Below are 12,950 nucleotides of genomic sequence, written 5' to 3' on the forward strand. Positions count from 1 at the left end.
GCCATTAACCATTAAAACCATTACAAAAAGTTTTTCTGTAGTTCTGTAGTGGGTTTTAGGACATATTGCATTAAGATTTATTGGTTTTAACAAGACACCAATAGAAGGTGGCAATTACCAGTAGAGACCCGCAGGGTCCATTTCCATTAAAACCAATACAAGTCCCATTATAACCACTAAAACCATTACACAATTTGTGATGGTGTCTATTGTGTTTTTGTGATTCTGCTCCTCCCAACAACAAGATAAATTCCTTGTGTTTTTCTCATCAGCTGTACAGTCTGTCAAACCTCTGACAGGAACACACGAGAGAGAAAGAGGCAGGACGCTAAAAAAGCGAATTCCCTCAAGGTAAACTATAGATCTCCCAGTTGTTATCAGAGTTGTTATTTTGTTTAGAAGAGAGCAGCAAGTCATTTAGCATATTCTTTTTGCATTTCTGTTGCTGTTATCTGTGTTTATGCTGGAAATAAACAGTTTGAATAATAAAATAAATAAATAAACAGTATCCTAAGTCTTTATTTTATTTTATTTTTCTCTTCATTATTTGCAGATCACTATGAGGAACTTAAAGAACAAGACCGAACACTCCCATAATGGAATCTTAAAAATGGAATTCCAATGATGCTTTCTTCAAAAACAAAAAAATGTTGTAAGGCAAGATTTTGCCTGAGGAAAAGGACTATGTGAACCTGATTACAAATTAAACCTAAACTTACCATAAAACAAACAATACTTCCCATTCAAAATCAACTGAAGAATCAAGAAGGATGTGTTCCATCTTCACCAGTCGAGCACATTTATCCATGTGTAAACATCGGCAAAGTGTTAGTTGTACTGTTTTACATTTATTCAGTGTTAAAACTGGTGGGTGGATTCTATTACTATTGTATAGTAATAAAATAAAATATCATAAAATTTTTTTTGAGTAGTATAAAAAACAACAATAGACAGTTTCTGTAAGTGTCCTCTCAAATGCCTTTTGGGAAGCATTGTGCGGATATATATATACAGTATATATATATATATATATATACACACACACAATAGGCTGTTAATGGTAAATCAGATTAAAGTAGCTGATACTTCCCTCTTTAGCCACCTGTAAAACGTCACATCCATACGCATGCGCATGAGCATCCGACGTCATTCGTGCCGATGCCATTTTGACTCGGCAACCATTTTTGTAAACGTATTACTTTCCATTAAGAAATTGTTTGCATTTTTTAAATTGTTCAAGTGCCTCATTTACATTTGCTTGCTTTGTCTGAAAAAAAAACAAAACAAAAACTAAATACCATGGAACAAAGGTATGTTTCTAAGAATTTAGAAAAACAATTGAGATCGTCAACGCCAAGCACTATCGTTAGGGTAGCATGAAAGCTAACAGCTACATTGTTTGTTAAAATATCATTTATTGTCTATTAGGTAGCATGAATTACATTCATTACAGATAAATATATCCATTGTCATTAATTGGTACACCGGTTCTTAGAAAACCGATTGGTTAGAAAGCTTGAATGTAGTTCGGTTAAGCTTTACAGCTGGTTAGGCAGGTCAAAGGCAGAACGGCGTAAGGTGTGTGGATCAAATTAATTGTTACTTTTTGTTGTTATTCCAAGTGTATACTGTTATTATTAATAATAATGAATAAAATAATTCATTTTTGATTAGTTCTGGACATTTTGAGTAAAAAGCTCATTTTGGGTCCCCTGCTGGTCCATGTTTTATAAAAATAGGTTATAGGTTAAAGCAAACTGTTGATATTTTATCTTCTCTTTCTACAGTTGGTGCATCATCATCATCATCATCATCATCTCTGTGTTTCTGCTGGATATCAGAGGTGTGAATTTAAACATTTTAAATGAAACTTCATGTCACATGCAGAATAATAAATGGTGTGCTTGCTCCTTTTTTAGGTTCTTTCTCCACTCCTGTGAGGGTCATAGTTGAGGGTTTTGTTGGAGACTCGGCTGTTTTGTCTTGTTCGATCTCTGAGAGTAAGATTCAAGACAACATAGAAGAATTCAGCGTACACTGGAGAGACGATGATAGAATGATTGTGTGTGATATCACTGGCAGCAACAGAACATGTCAAGATCAAGCTCCAGTGTACAAGGACAGAGTCGAAACGTTCCCTGAGGAGTATGAGAAGGGCAACTTCTCCATCAAACTCAACCACCTTCAAAAAACTGATGCAAGGAAGTACATCTGTCACATCACAGGACCATCTCAGAATCACACCATCACAGAGCTTCATGTCAAAGGTGTGTATAATCTGATTAGATGAAAAAGCGTGATAGTGGTTTAACATTCTGAATGTTAGTCTGCAGTTGTTAGTGACTGATCAAACTAATGTTACAAACTTTGCCATTGTCGTTTTGTCCCACAGATAAACCAGAAGGAAAAGGAAACCACGGAGAACTACCATTGATTGTGTTGCCAATCAGTTTTCTTTTCACCTGCATTCTGCCGTTTATCTGAACAATTATTTGTTCAGTTCTTGAAGTGTTGTAAGTTTACATTTCATACATTATTCCATTCTATTCATCTTATTCATTTCAGTCATTGCACAACTTGACACACCTTGTATTCATCAGTGTTTATAGATATAACAATTTCAGTCATTGTCATTTCTGTCAAAGTCATGTGTGCAATTAAAACAGTGTAACATCAATCCTGGAAATAAACTGAAAAATAAAATATTTTTATGTATCTAAGCCTCATTTTACTGGTGTTGCATGTAAGTTACGAAATGTAAGTTATGAACCATTTGCATTACAAATAAAATAAACGTTACCTGAAATAAAATATAAAAACTGTTTTATTACAGCTAGTTGCCAGAGCAACATTTCTCATTTTAATTTGAACTTGTACATATATGAAAACATTAAAACCATAATCAATGACAAACACATACTAAAATTATGAAAATTAAAAAACTAAAAATATATTAAAAATATTAATACAATTAATTAATAATAGTATACCAGTGATACTTAAATGACACTGAATATTTGTAAAAAAAAATGCCACATAGCACTGCATCAAATACTGATATATGTTAACCCATATAGAGAAGGTGCACCAAGAAAAGAGTAGTTTTGACAAATATTTTAAAACATCAAATGATGTACGCTATTATAAGATGTAAGTGGCTTAGAAAAACTGCTTTACTACAAGAGAGGTTGCCCAACGGAGGCTGCCATTTTGAGATCACATGACCAGATTAGCTTATTTTTATCTCAGTAAACCCCTATGATTGGACAGTTTCAGTTGTGGAACAGATTGATGGATAAAAACATCTGCATAATACCAAGTTAGAAAGATAAAATGAAAGGAGGAGCAAGGTCTACTCTTAACACAAGACATGAAAGACTTTATTTAAAAATGTATGCAAATATGGATTTTCCATCTAGACATGGGACTATTACTGTGGCACCATTCAATTACCATTCAGACAGCCTCTTCTTGAATAAGTAGTTGGTATTTAGCCAAAATATCACTCAAAATTCCACTGCTTTTTTTTATTGATGGTTTTTTTTTTTTTTACATCTTAGTGTAAAATTTACCTTTACGCATCTCATTTAATCAAAACATCAAGCATATGTTTCCAAGAACAACTTTATTTGCAGTATTCCAGGCAGCACAGCACTGTTACACAACAACCTTAAATCAATTCAACACATAAAATAAAATATAAATATTATATATTTTTTTGTAACTCAAATAGGACATTAAATTAAAAACAAATACAATTATTTTAAATAAATAAAAATAAATAAATAAATAAAGCTAATGCACATTTATTTAAAATAAATAAAAATAAATAAATAAATAAAGCTAATGCACATTTATTTAAAATAAATACAAATAAATAAATAAATAAAGCTAATGCACACATTTTAGTGAAGCTGATTTGCCTGATGCTGGACAGTTGAGGTATTTATAACTAGTAAATAGATTAGTAAACAATCCACTTCAATCTCATCTCAACAAACTTTCAAGATTACTGAAAACAACACAAGTTATAGAACATGTCAGGGTATACGCAACATTGTATTTTATGTGTTTAATGTAAATTTAAAAGAGGTTGTGTCTTAATGTCATTTTACATTTACAGTTTTTGTCCATTGGAAATGATCTGGAAAGACGCATTTGCAATGTTTTGCAAGCTGAATGACTGAATCTAGAGTCCAGTGAACAGACTGTACTCATGGCATCTACCCTGATTATAACAGGCCTGATATGTAATGTATGTGTGTGTCCAAATGTTTGTCATAAATTATATCTAGATGCTAGACACAATGCAGTGTAATTCTATTGTGGTTCAGCAAGTATGGAGTAGAAAATAATAATATTGCAAAGTCAAAGCTCACTGCAATTAAAGCACACACTGCTGAACTATATGCAGTCACACACAGAGCTGAAGAGTTACAGAGAAGAGTGGGATTAACAGAGATGCAATCCTCCCTGCTGTGGTTTCACCTCCACTGCTTGAGCCTGGCATTTGGATTTCTCTTGGTTTCTCTACAACATAAAAACAATGAAAGAAGAATGAACACGAGAAGCATTGAGGCTAGTACACACTCACTGCACTTTACAACGGGGAACACTGCACTCAAACCCTACAGGTGAAGAGTGCCACAAATGATATTAAATGGAAGTGCAAGAATAATTATTTGTTTCCAAACAGGTTTCCCAAACACTTAAACTGCTCCACTCCTTCTGTCTTCCACCTAGACAACTGTATTTTGAGTTGTTACTTACTGATTTCACATTTGGATTGCAGATTTAGTTTTGATTGGTTACTGTTATGGGAATTATTTTGTTTGTGAAACATTTTACTTTGTTTGCCAGATTTATGTTTCTTCATAATCTGTTATTTAGTTTTTCAGATCTGTTATTTTTTAAAAATGTATTTAGATAGAATTGCCATTTTGTTTTAAAATGTATCCTGTTGTTTGTTTTATAATCTGCTATTTCATTTGTCGGACTGCTTGTTTTGTTTTAGAATTGATACTGTTTGTCAAACTGGTGTGTTTCCCAAAAGCAAATACAGTATGATCGCAAGTTCTGTCGTTACCAACAGAGTTTAATCAAACTAACGGCCACATAGCTAACAACGCTTTTGGGAAACGCATCTCTGGTTATTTTGCATTAATATTTATTTTTGTTTTATTAGAATTTGATATGTTCAAATTTGTTATTTTTAGTGCTGAAAAACGATTAATCACATCCAAAATAAAAGATTTTGTTTACATAGTACTGTATATGTGTGTGAACTGTGTATATTTATTGTTTATATAGAAATACACAGCCATGCTAAAATGTTATGTTTATATATTATATATATATAAATTATATGAATATACATACTGTATATATGTAAATATTTTCAAAATATATACTGTATGTGTGTGTATTTATATAACAAATATACACAGTACACACACATATATTATGTAAATAAAAACTTTTATTTTGGATGTGATTAATCGTTTGACAGCACTAGTTATTTTGTTTGTCAGGCTGGTTATTTTGTTTTAAAATGTTGCCAGATGTGCCATTTGGTTTATCAGACTTTTTTTTAATCAGTATTATTAGAAAGTTTTTTTTTTTTTTTAGATTTTTTGTTTTGTTTCAGAATTTCCTATTTTATTTGTCAAATTAGTTTTTTTTTTCCCTACAATATGTTTATTATAGAGGTTTGTTGTGTTTTTGAGCTTAATTTAGTTTTAGGATTTTTATTTTTGGGTCTAGTTCAACACTTGCTGTTTTGAATTTCTCCATCACAGTACACTTCTTCACTAAACGGCTTGTTACAGGTATCCGTCCCCAATCCACGCCATTGGTCGAGACAAAAATGATATGCAGGACTAAAACTGAAAGTGTCACAGAGCACCAGTGTTTACATTCAGTACATCAACCTATTAAAAGCTTACTGTGCAGTTGCCTTTGAACATTAAACTGAGATAAGAGATAATATTTTAACATTTGAAAAAAAAAAAAAAAAAAAAAAAAAACACCTTACTTCACCACACTTCATACTATTCATAGATTTTTAGGAGCAAATTATAGCAACCATTTCATCACACCTTTGACTTGAAGATTTATGCAATTTTCGAGACCAAACTCAGTGATGAAGCAGCAGTACGGCCCTTCATCACTTTTCTGAAGATTCGTAAGCCTAATGGTGAAGTTTCCTTTCGATAACTCTGCAGGAAATGTCTCGGTTCTGCCACTGTAGTCTGGATCCTGCTCCTTAGTCGCTCCTCGGCCATTTAGTATGTCGTAAACATTCTTCCTGTCCTCATATCTCCAGTGTGCAGTGTTGTCTGTAAGTTGCCTGTTCCCAGGATGGCACGGCAAAACTGCAGAACCTCCAATAAAACCCTTAACTACTTCCTGCGCAGATGCTGAAACAAAAGCAAAGACAGACCAGGGACATGTGAAAGACAGTCGATCCTGACTTAACATTCAATTCAAATAATTTTAAGTGCTTACCTTCATTCAAAAGTAGTATAAAGAAACAGATGAACAACACACTGCAAAAAAACAAACAAAAAAAATTGTCACACAGACATAATAAACTGTGATAAACCTGATATTAAAGAGGATATGCCTCAGGAGCTACGGTTTAAAATAGCTTTTCCTGAGGGGACTGACAGACTTCAACAACAGGTACTGCAGCGACACAGAGGGCAACAAAACATCACTTATGATGACAAAAGTGGGTGATGAAACCTACAGTAGTGAAGTATATATATATTGACAAGAGGCCTTTGTAGAAGTGTGAAGATACAGAAGACGTCTTGTTCAATTCTGGGTCGCTTTACATCTACACCAATGGTTATGAACAATGGTGTATTTGGATTATTAAAAATGTCCTTTAAACCAAATTCTTGCATTGAGATATATATATATATATATATATATATATATATATATATATATATATATATATATATATATATATATATATATATATATATATACATACATACATACATACATGATGGTTTAATGTAAAATTAACTGCAACAGGTGGCAGATAATAATTATACAAACACATAAACTACATCAGTTCGTCATATAATTCAGGTTATAATATATAGGCATAAATAATCGCAATAACACTTGATTTACTTTATTTTATTTTCCATGAATTCGAGTTTTGTTTACGTTGAACTAGCCTGACAAGCTAGTTATTAGACGCAAAACGGGACCTAACTGCGCAACCAGACGGACAATTTTTAACGGATGCATTAGAAATGACATTTCTCTGTTCCTGGTAATATTTAGGACACGTTATCATTGTAAATATATCGGTATTTATAGATATAGCTAGCACAAAGCCTCTAGCTAGTCGTAAACTGCAGACGCGTCTTTGTCCTCGAGGCCCGAGGATAAAACATGTCTACTGCTATTCGACGACAATTTCAACACAACCTACCTTTTAACCATGATGTACAAATTTATCATAATGTACGCGGGTAGTTATTGGGAAAATGAAGCTGAGATCTCAGCTAATATATAATAGTTAAGATGCCCCTCATAATGGATGTCATGCGCAGTTGCCTCACACACAGGTCTTTGTTGTTATTTTGTTCATTTTAAATGATTTTATATATAAATACACATATTTATCCTCGTGTAAAATAAATAATACAAATGATATGAATAAAAATAAATAAAACTTTTGTTTTGTATTTAACCATTGGCGTGTTTGTGATGTTAATCATGTTTCATTTCCGAATAAGCTATACCTTCATCTAAAATAATAATAAAATGGCATACATTTATCTATATATATATATATATATATATATATATATATATATATATATATATATATATATATATATATATATATATATATATAGAATAACAAGAACCACACGAATACAAATAATAAAAAAAAACGCCAATAACCTATTTCCACTATTTAATTTTGTTTTGGTGCTACTTAATTGTGTTATGCATTATGGGTGATATACATTATGAGTGATAGATAACATATCAGTCAATGCTGCTCTTTGTTTTTGTTTTTTGCGTGACCCGGTCAGAAGCTATAATTCCAGCTCTACACCAGACAGATGGCGCTGTAACGAGTCCGATTATTTACCCGCTGAGCGCAGAAGAAGAAGAAGAATTGGGAACAACATCGCACATAAACAGAAAGAGAGATGCCCACTTCTTAGTGCGCTTATTGCTATTCTGCTGACCAGAATGATTTAGCAGTGCCTTCACCCGTTCATAGCCCATGCCTGATATTTATAGAGCGAGTCTGAGACAGGTGTGTGCTGTAAGTATGCCGTTTATGAAGCTAATATCAGCTCAGATGTCTAATATTACTGGCCCTGGAGTGCAGCAGCCAATGCTACATGTTTAAACTGATTAACATGAATCACATTCATCAGCTCTAGAGCTTCTTAGACACTTATATTGTGATTATTATTTCTAATGCATAAGATTTTAGCTCGTGCATGGTGCTTTGTATGGAAATCTGTGTGTTTGATTGGTGTCAGTTTTGATAGTCAGATGGGCATTTTTAAATAGTCTTACAAAATAACAACCTTATGTGAATGAAGTATTTGAGGTTACTGGATTATTCTCAAGTATTTCACAGCTTTTGGTCACTGCTTTTCACTTACAATCAATCAAATGGGTCTAGTTTCTAACTTAAATTGGCAAGAGTAGTAATTGTGGAAGACAGATTCCCAAGCTGAGTTGCTTGGAAATAATTCAATTCTGCATATGAAATTGGTTTATACAAATAAATTATGAATTTAAACTATCAGGGCTGTCAGTATCACAATGAAGCATCTTTTTATTAGTATTATTGTTTTGTAATTAGAACACACTGCGTCTTAATAAAGATCAAACCGCAAAGAAGCATGTGTAAATATTTCTATTTATTTATTTATGAAAACTGTAAACTTAATTGTATTTTAAAACTTTAAAACGCAAGTCTGTTTTATTTTGAAGGTGATTCATTAATCATTAATCACAATGGTTTGCTTGATATGAAACAATATCAAGTATAATTTGAGTTCTGTGAAAAAAAAGTAGTTTTTATCAAGGAGTAAAAAAAGGGAAAAATTCATAATTTGCACAAATTAAGGCATTAAAAAGGTTTTACATTTTGGCACTAAATGTTGCACCATGCACTTCAAAAAATAATATCTTCAGTGTTTTTGTATCTAAACTTTCTTAAATCAAGATACATTTTCTTGAGAATGAAGATAAGAAGTCTTGTTTTCTGAGAAATTGAACAAAATGAAGTGAGTTTCTGCTTAAAGCAAGAACAAATATCTCTTAATGGTGAATTTTAATTTTTTTTCTGACAGATATTTGTTGTTTTAAGCATAAACTTGCTTCATTTTGATAAATTCCTCCGAAAACAAGACACTTCGTATCTTTATTTTGCATTTCAAGTAAATGTATGTTTTGCAGGTACAGTAAAAGTTATTATTTCCATATTTTAGTGGAATATTCTATCTATAAATTAATTTTAAAAAAGTCATTTAGATCTGTCGGAAATACAACCCTAGACATTTACATTTTGAGAACAAAGTGATGTATTAATGTTTGGTTTTCCTTAAATCCTTCCATTTATTCCTTAATTGTTCTTTACTTGGTCTTATCAATTCTTAAACTTATCATCATAAAACCTGAAGAAACCCTGTCTAAAGTCTTTAGATTTCCAAACAAAAACAAAAAAACATACACACTGTTTGCTATAGTGTATTAAGCTGATTTATCATGTTGTAAAAGTGAAATGATTAACAAATACGTTGAGTATCCCAACAGTTATCATGTGTGTTGTAGATGGCAGTCCCGTTCAAAATCCCCAAAAAGAAGCAGTCGTCAGATTCATGCATTCTTGATATGCAATCCCCGCTGTCTCGACTGCAGGACAGCAACTCACACAAAGTAATAATGCCTTCATCTACACTAATACACACACATAAAAATGTGTTATCCGTCTCATTTCAGTCTTTTTATGTAAAGCAACTGTTTTTGTTCAACTGTTTCTTGTTCCACAGAGGCAGTGGGGTTCAGTCGCTCTTAATGGAAGAACGCCTCATAAAAGCAGTTTTAATGGAAATATGCTGTCAAAAGAAGGTCAGAGGAGTGAATCGGTGAGGTAAGGCTTCAGAATACCATGCTTTGGATGTTTTGAAAGTTTGGAAACATCACCAGATGGAGCTGTTTATTCACTTTCTAAGTGGTGTGTGTTTAAACCAGCTTCACCGTTACACTACTGCTCAAAAGTTAGGAGTAATTATGATGCTCTCCAAGGCTGCATTTATTTGACTTGAAATACACTAAAAACTGTAATATTGAGAAATAATATTAGAATTTAAAATAACTGTTTTCTATTTGAATACATTTTAAAATGTAATGTGTTTCTGTGATGCAAAGCATCATTACTTCAGTCTTCAGTGTCACATGATCCTTCAGGAATGATTTTAATATGCTGGCTCAATTAATATTGACATTTAATTATTAATAATGGTTTTTGTTGCTTGATTTTTTTTTTTTTAAACTATAATTTTTTTTCAAGATTCTATAATGAATAGAAAATTCAAAAGAACGACATTTATTTGAAATAAAAATATTTTGTGTAAATATCTTTACTTTCACTTTTAATGAATTTAATGTCCTTGCATTTTTCCCTCTCTTTGTTTTCACAAAAATAAATAAATAAAATAATGAATTAATAATAAGAAGAAAATGCAATATGGTATATTAATATATTGCATATTAATACATGCTATTTTTGTGTATTTTTACAATGGGTCTGTATTTTTTTTTTTAGATTTTTGAAGTTATTAATATTTTGGAAGAAGTTAATATTTTTATTCAAAATGCATGCATGAAATTGATCAATAGTAACCGAGAAGACATGCATAAGAATGCTACAAAATTATAAATGCAAAACAAAAAATACAAAAAATAAATGCAGCCTTGATGAGCAAAAGAGACTTCTTTCTAAAACATTAACAAATCTTAATTATTCCAAACAAATTCCTAACCCTGAGTATTACAGTGTGCAAATTTTGAGCAGTCAGACTTGCATCTTTTCCTAAAAACTTACATCTTTTACATCTAAAATCTATGTATTTACATTGTAACAAGTATCACAGCCACATTTAGAGAGTAAACCATCATTAACAATTGCATAACAGCACATTTTCTATTGCAGACTCGTCAGGCCGTCTCTCAGCGGTGACCGACGGGATCTTTCACTGGACTCACGCACACCAGGCCGCGCCACACGTGGAGTATTCAGTTTTAAAATGAACAAACAACCCATAAAAATCAGCCCTGTTCAGGTGAATGGGACACCCAATAAGGTGTCCGAGACGCCCGGTTTCAGAGCCCAGTGTCAAACTCTAACCACAGGGAGAGACTTCACAGGAAATAACAGGTGAGAAGCTGAACCATGGTATGGCGGTTAGTGCACGTGGTTCAGAGCGGGAGATTTCAGTATGATCTAGTGGGTTTTATAACATATATGTTTATTTGTTTCAGATGGAGACCCAAAAGAGCATCAGATACTCTTCTCTGCCATGATGAGAACCATACGGGGGCGTCTGAAAGCTCTTCGTTCAAGATTCGTCGAGGTATATCCCTGTCTTATTTATATATAAGTGTCATTAATGTAGTATTTTATAAAGAAACGTAATCATATTTAACTAGCCTTATTTTATATATATATATATATATATATATCCAATTCCATTTAAATTTTAGTTTAGTAATTGTGTTTTATCAGTTTTATTAGTTTCAGTTTTTTTTTTAAGATTTATTTATTTATTAGTTTTAGTGATTTTAGTAATTTAAAGTTAGAAATGTAGCTTCAGAAACGTTTCAGAATCTTTTATTTAAAATTTTATTTCAGTTAATATTTTTAAAATATTTATTTACTTTTTATAGTAATTATTATTTATTTATTTATTTATTTATTTTCAGTTTTAGTAATTTTAGAACTTAAACTAAAAGGTAGAAATGTAGCTTCGGAAGTGTTTACTGACAGTATAACCAAAACTTTTATTTTAATATTTAGTTTTATTTTGTTTGTTAACATTTATTTCCGTTAGCGTAAAGGTTTTTAATAGTTTTAGTTAACACCTGTCAGGTTAATTCATTTTCACTCTTCTCTTGTGTGTGTGTGATGCCAAACAGGAAATAATTATATAAAATCTGAATGTATAAATGTAAATTGTGAATGTATAGAAGTAAATCTGACTATATAGTTACAAGTCTGAATAAATAGAATCAAATCCAAAAATATATTTGTAAAGTTTGAATATATAAATGTAAATTATATATTCAGATATATATCTATATATTCAGATTTACTTCTATATATTCAGATATGTAACTAAATATTTAGATTTACTTATATATATTCAGACATAGTTATACAGTCCCCTCCATAAGTATTGTTATAAGTACATATATGTTATAAGTACTGTGGAGTCCAGACATTTATAAATATGATTAAAAGATGAATATGAGACAAAACTACAGAATGTCACATTTTATTATTAGCCGTTTCAACAAATACATGTTTCATGTGGACAGTTGAACATAAGGCAGATATAAAAGATTAAAAGCTATTATTTAGTTGCAGATCCCTTGCGCACAATCACAGCAGTGAGTCTGTGACCCATAGACATCACCAGACTCTTGGTCTCATCCTTTGAAATGCTTTTCCCAGCCTTTAATGCAGCCAATTCCAATTGTTGCTTGTTTTGGGAAGTTTCTGCCTTTACTCTCCTCTTCAGCTGGTGAAATTCATGTTCAATCCGATTTAAATCTGGAGATTGACTTGGGCAATCTAAGACTTTCCATTTCTGTGCCCTTATAAATTCCTTGACTGAACTGGCAGGGTGTTTTGGGTCATTGTCCTGATGCAATATGAAGCACTTCCC

The 12,950-nt window shown here is 31.8% G+C and overlaps 3 protein-coding genes across 7 annotated transcripts in view; 2 read left to right on the forward strand and 1 right to left on the reverse strand.

Annotated features, from left to right (window-relative positions):
• The first annotated feature begins 274 nt into the window (after positions 1-274).
• On the forward strand, positions 275-2,704 carry LOC306874836 (CD276 antigen homolog). The gene is made up of 5 exons (XM_079425114.1): positions 275-351; positions 554-808; positions 1,788-1,843; positions 1,950-2,267; positions 2,393-2,704. Exons 2-5 carry the CDS (start codon positions 771-773, stop codon positions 2,482-2,484), a joined length of 504 nt encoding a protein of 167 aa, XP_079281240.1. The 5' UTR covers positions 275-351; positions 554-770; the 3' UTR covers positions 2,485-2,704.
• A 1,222-nt stretch (positions 2,705-3,926) lies between these two features.
• Positions 3,927-7,577, reverse strand: LOC306874541 (myelin-oligodendrocyte glycoprotein). Its single transcript, XM_079424669.1, has 4 exons — positions 7,457-7,577; positions 6,508-6,548; positions 6,099-6,419; positions 3,927-4,530 (listed from the first exon to the last, which is right to left on the reverse strand). The coding sequence occupies exons 1-4, from the start codon at positions 7,483-7,485 to the stop codon at positions 4,415-4,417; spliced, it is 507 nt and encodes a 168-aa protein (XP_079280795.1). The 5' UTR covers positions 7,486-7,577; the 3' UTR covers positions 3,927-4,414.
• Positions 7,578-8,137: 560 nt separating this feature from the next.
• The window catches only part of senp7b (SUMO specific peptidase 7b), a 36,763-nt gene continuing 31,950 nt past the window's right edge, over positions 8,138-12,950 (forward strand). For 3 of the 5 annotated variants that reach the window (XM_079424673.1, XM_079424672.1, XM_079424675.1), the window contains exons 1-5: positions 8,138-8,308; positions 9,835-9,939; positions 10,053-10,153; positions 11,216-11,440; positions 11,545-11,636. In XM_079424673.1, the coding sequence (XP_079280799.1) occupies positions 8,267-8,308; positions 9,835-9,939; positions 10,053-10,153; positions 11,216-11,440; positions 11,545-11,636 (565 nt within the window). In that variant the 5' untranslated portion in view covers positions 8,138-8,266. The remainder of the gene's footprint in view (positions 8,309-9,834; positions 9,940-10,052; positions 10,154-11,215; positions 11,441-11,544; positions 11,637-12,950) is intronic. The other 2 variants (XM_079424674.1, XM_079424676.1) reach the window with 2 other exon arrangements.

This window comes from Barbus barbus, assembly GCF_936440315.1.
Source record: "Barbus barbus genome assembly, chromosome: 9".
Classification (NCBI taxonomy): Eukaryota; Metazoa; Chordata; class Actinopteri; order Cypriniformes; family Cyprinidae; genus Barbus; species Barbus barbus.

Excerpts from the sequence above, each read along its gene's own strand:
- LOC306874836 (XM_079425114.1), top strand. The coding sequence starts at position 771 with ATGTGTTCCATCTTCACCAGTCGAGCACATTTATCCAT. Across the intron at positions 809-1,787 it reads AGTCGAGCACATTTATCCAT|TTGGTGCATCATCATCATCA; the intron begins GTGTAAACATCG and ends CTCTTTCTACAG. Across the intron at positions 1,844-1,949 it reads GTTTCTGCTGGATATCAGAG|TTGAGGGTTTTGTTGGAGAC; the intron begins GTGTGAATTTAA and ends TGAGGGTCATAG.
- LOC306874541 (XM_079424669.1), bottom strand. The coding sequence starts at position 7,485 with ATGATAAATTTGTACATCATGGTTAAAAG. Across the intron at positions 6,549-7,456 it reads TTGTACATCATGGTTAAAAG|TGTGTTGTTCATCTGTTTCT; the intron begins GTAGGTTGTGTT and ends GTTTTTTTGCAG. Across the intron at positions 6,420-6,507 it reads TATACTACTTTTGAATGAAG|CATCTGCGCAGGAAGTAGTT; the intron begins GTAAGCACTTAA and ends CTTTTGTTTCAG.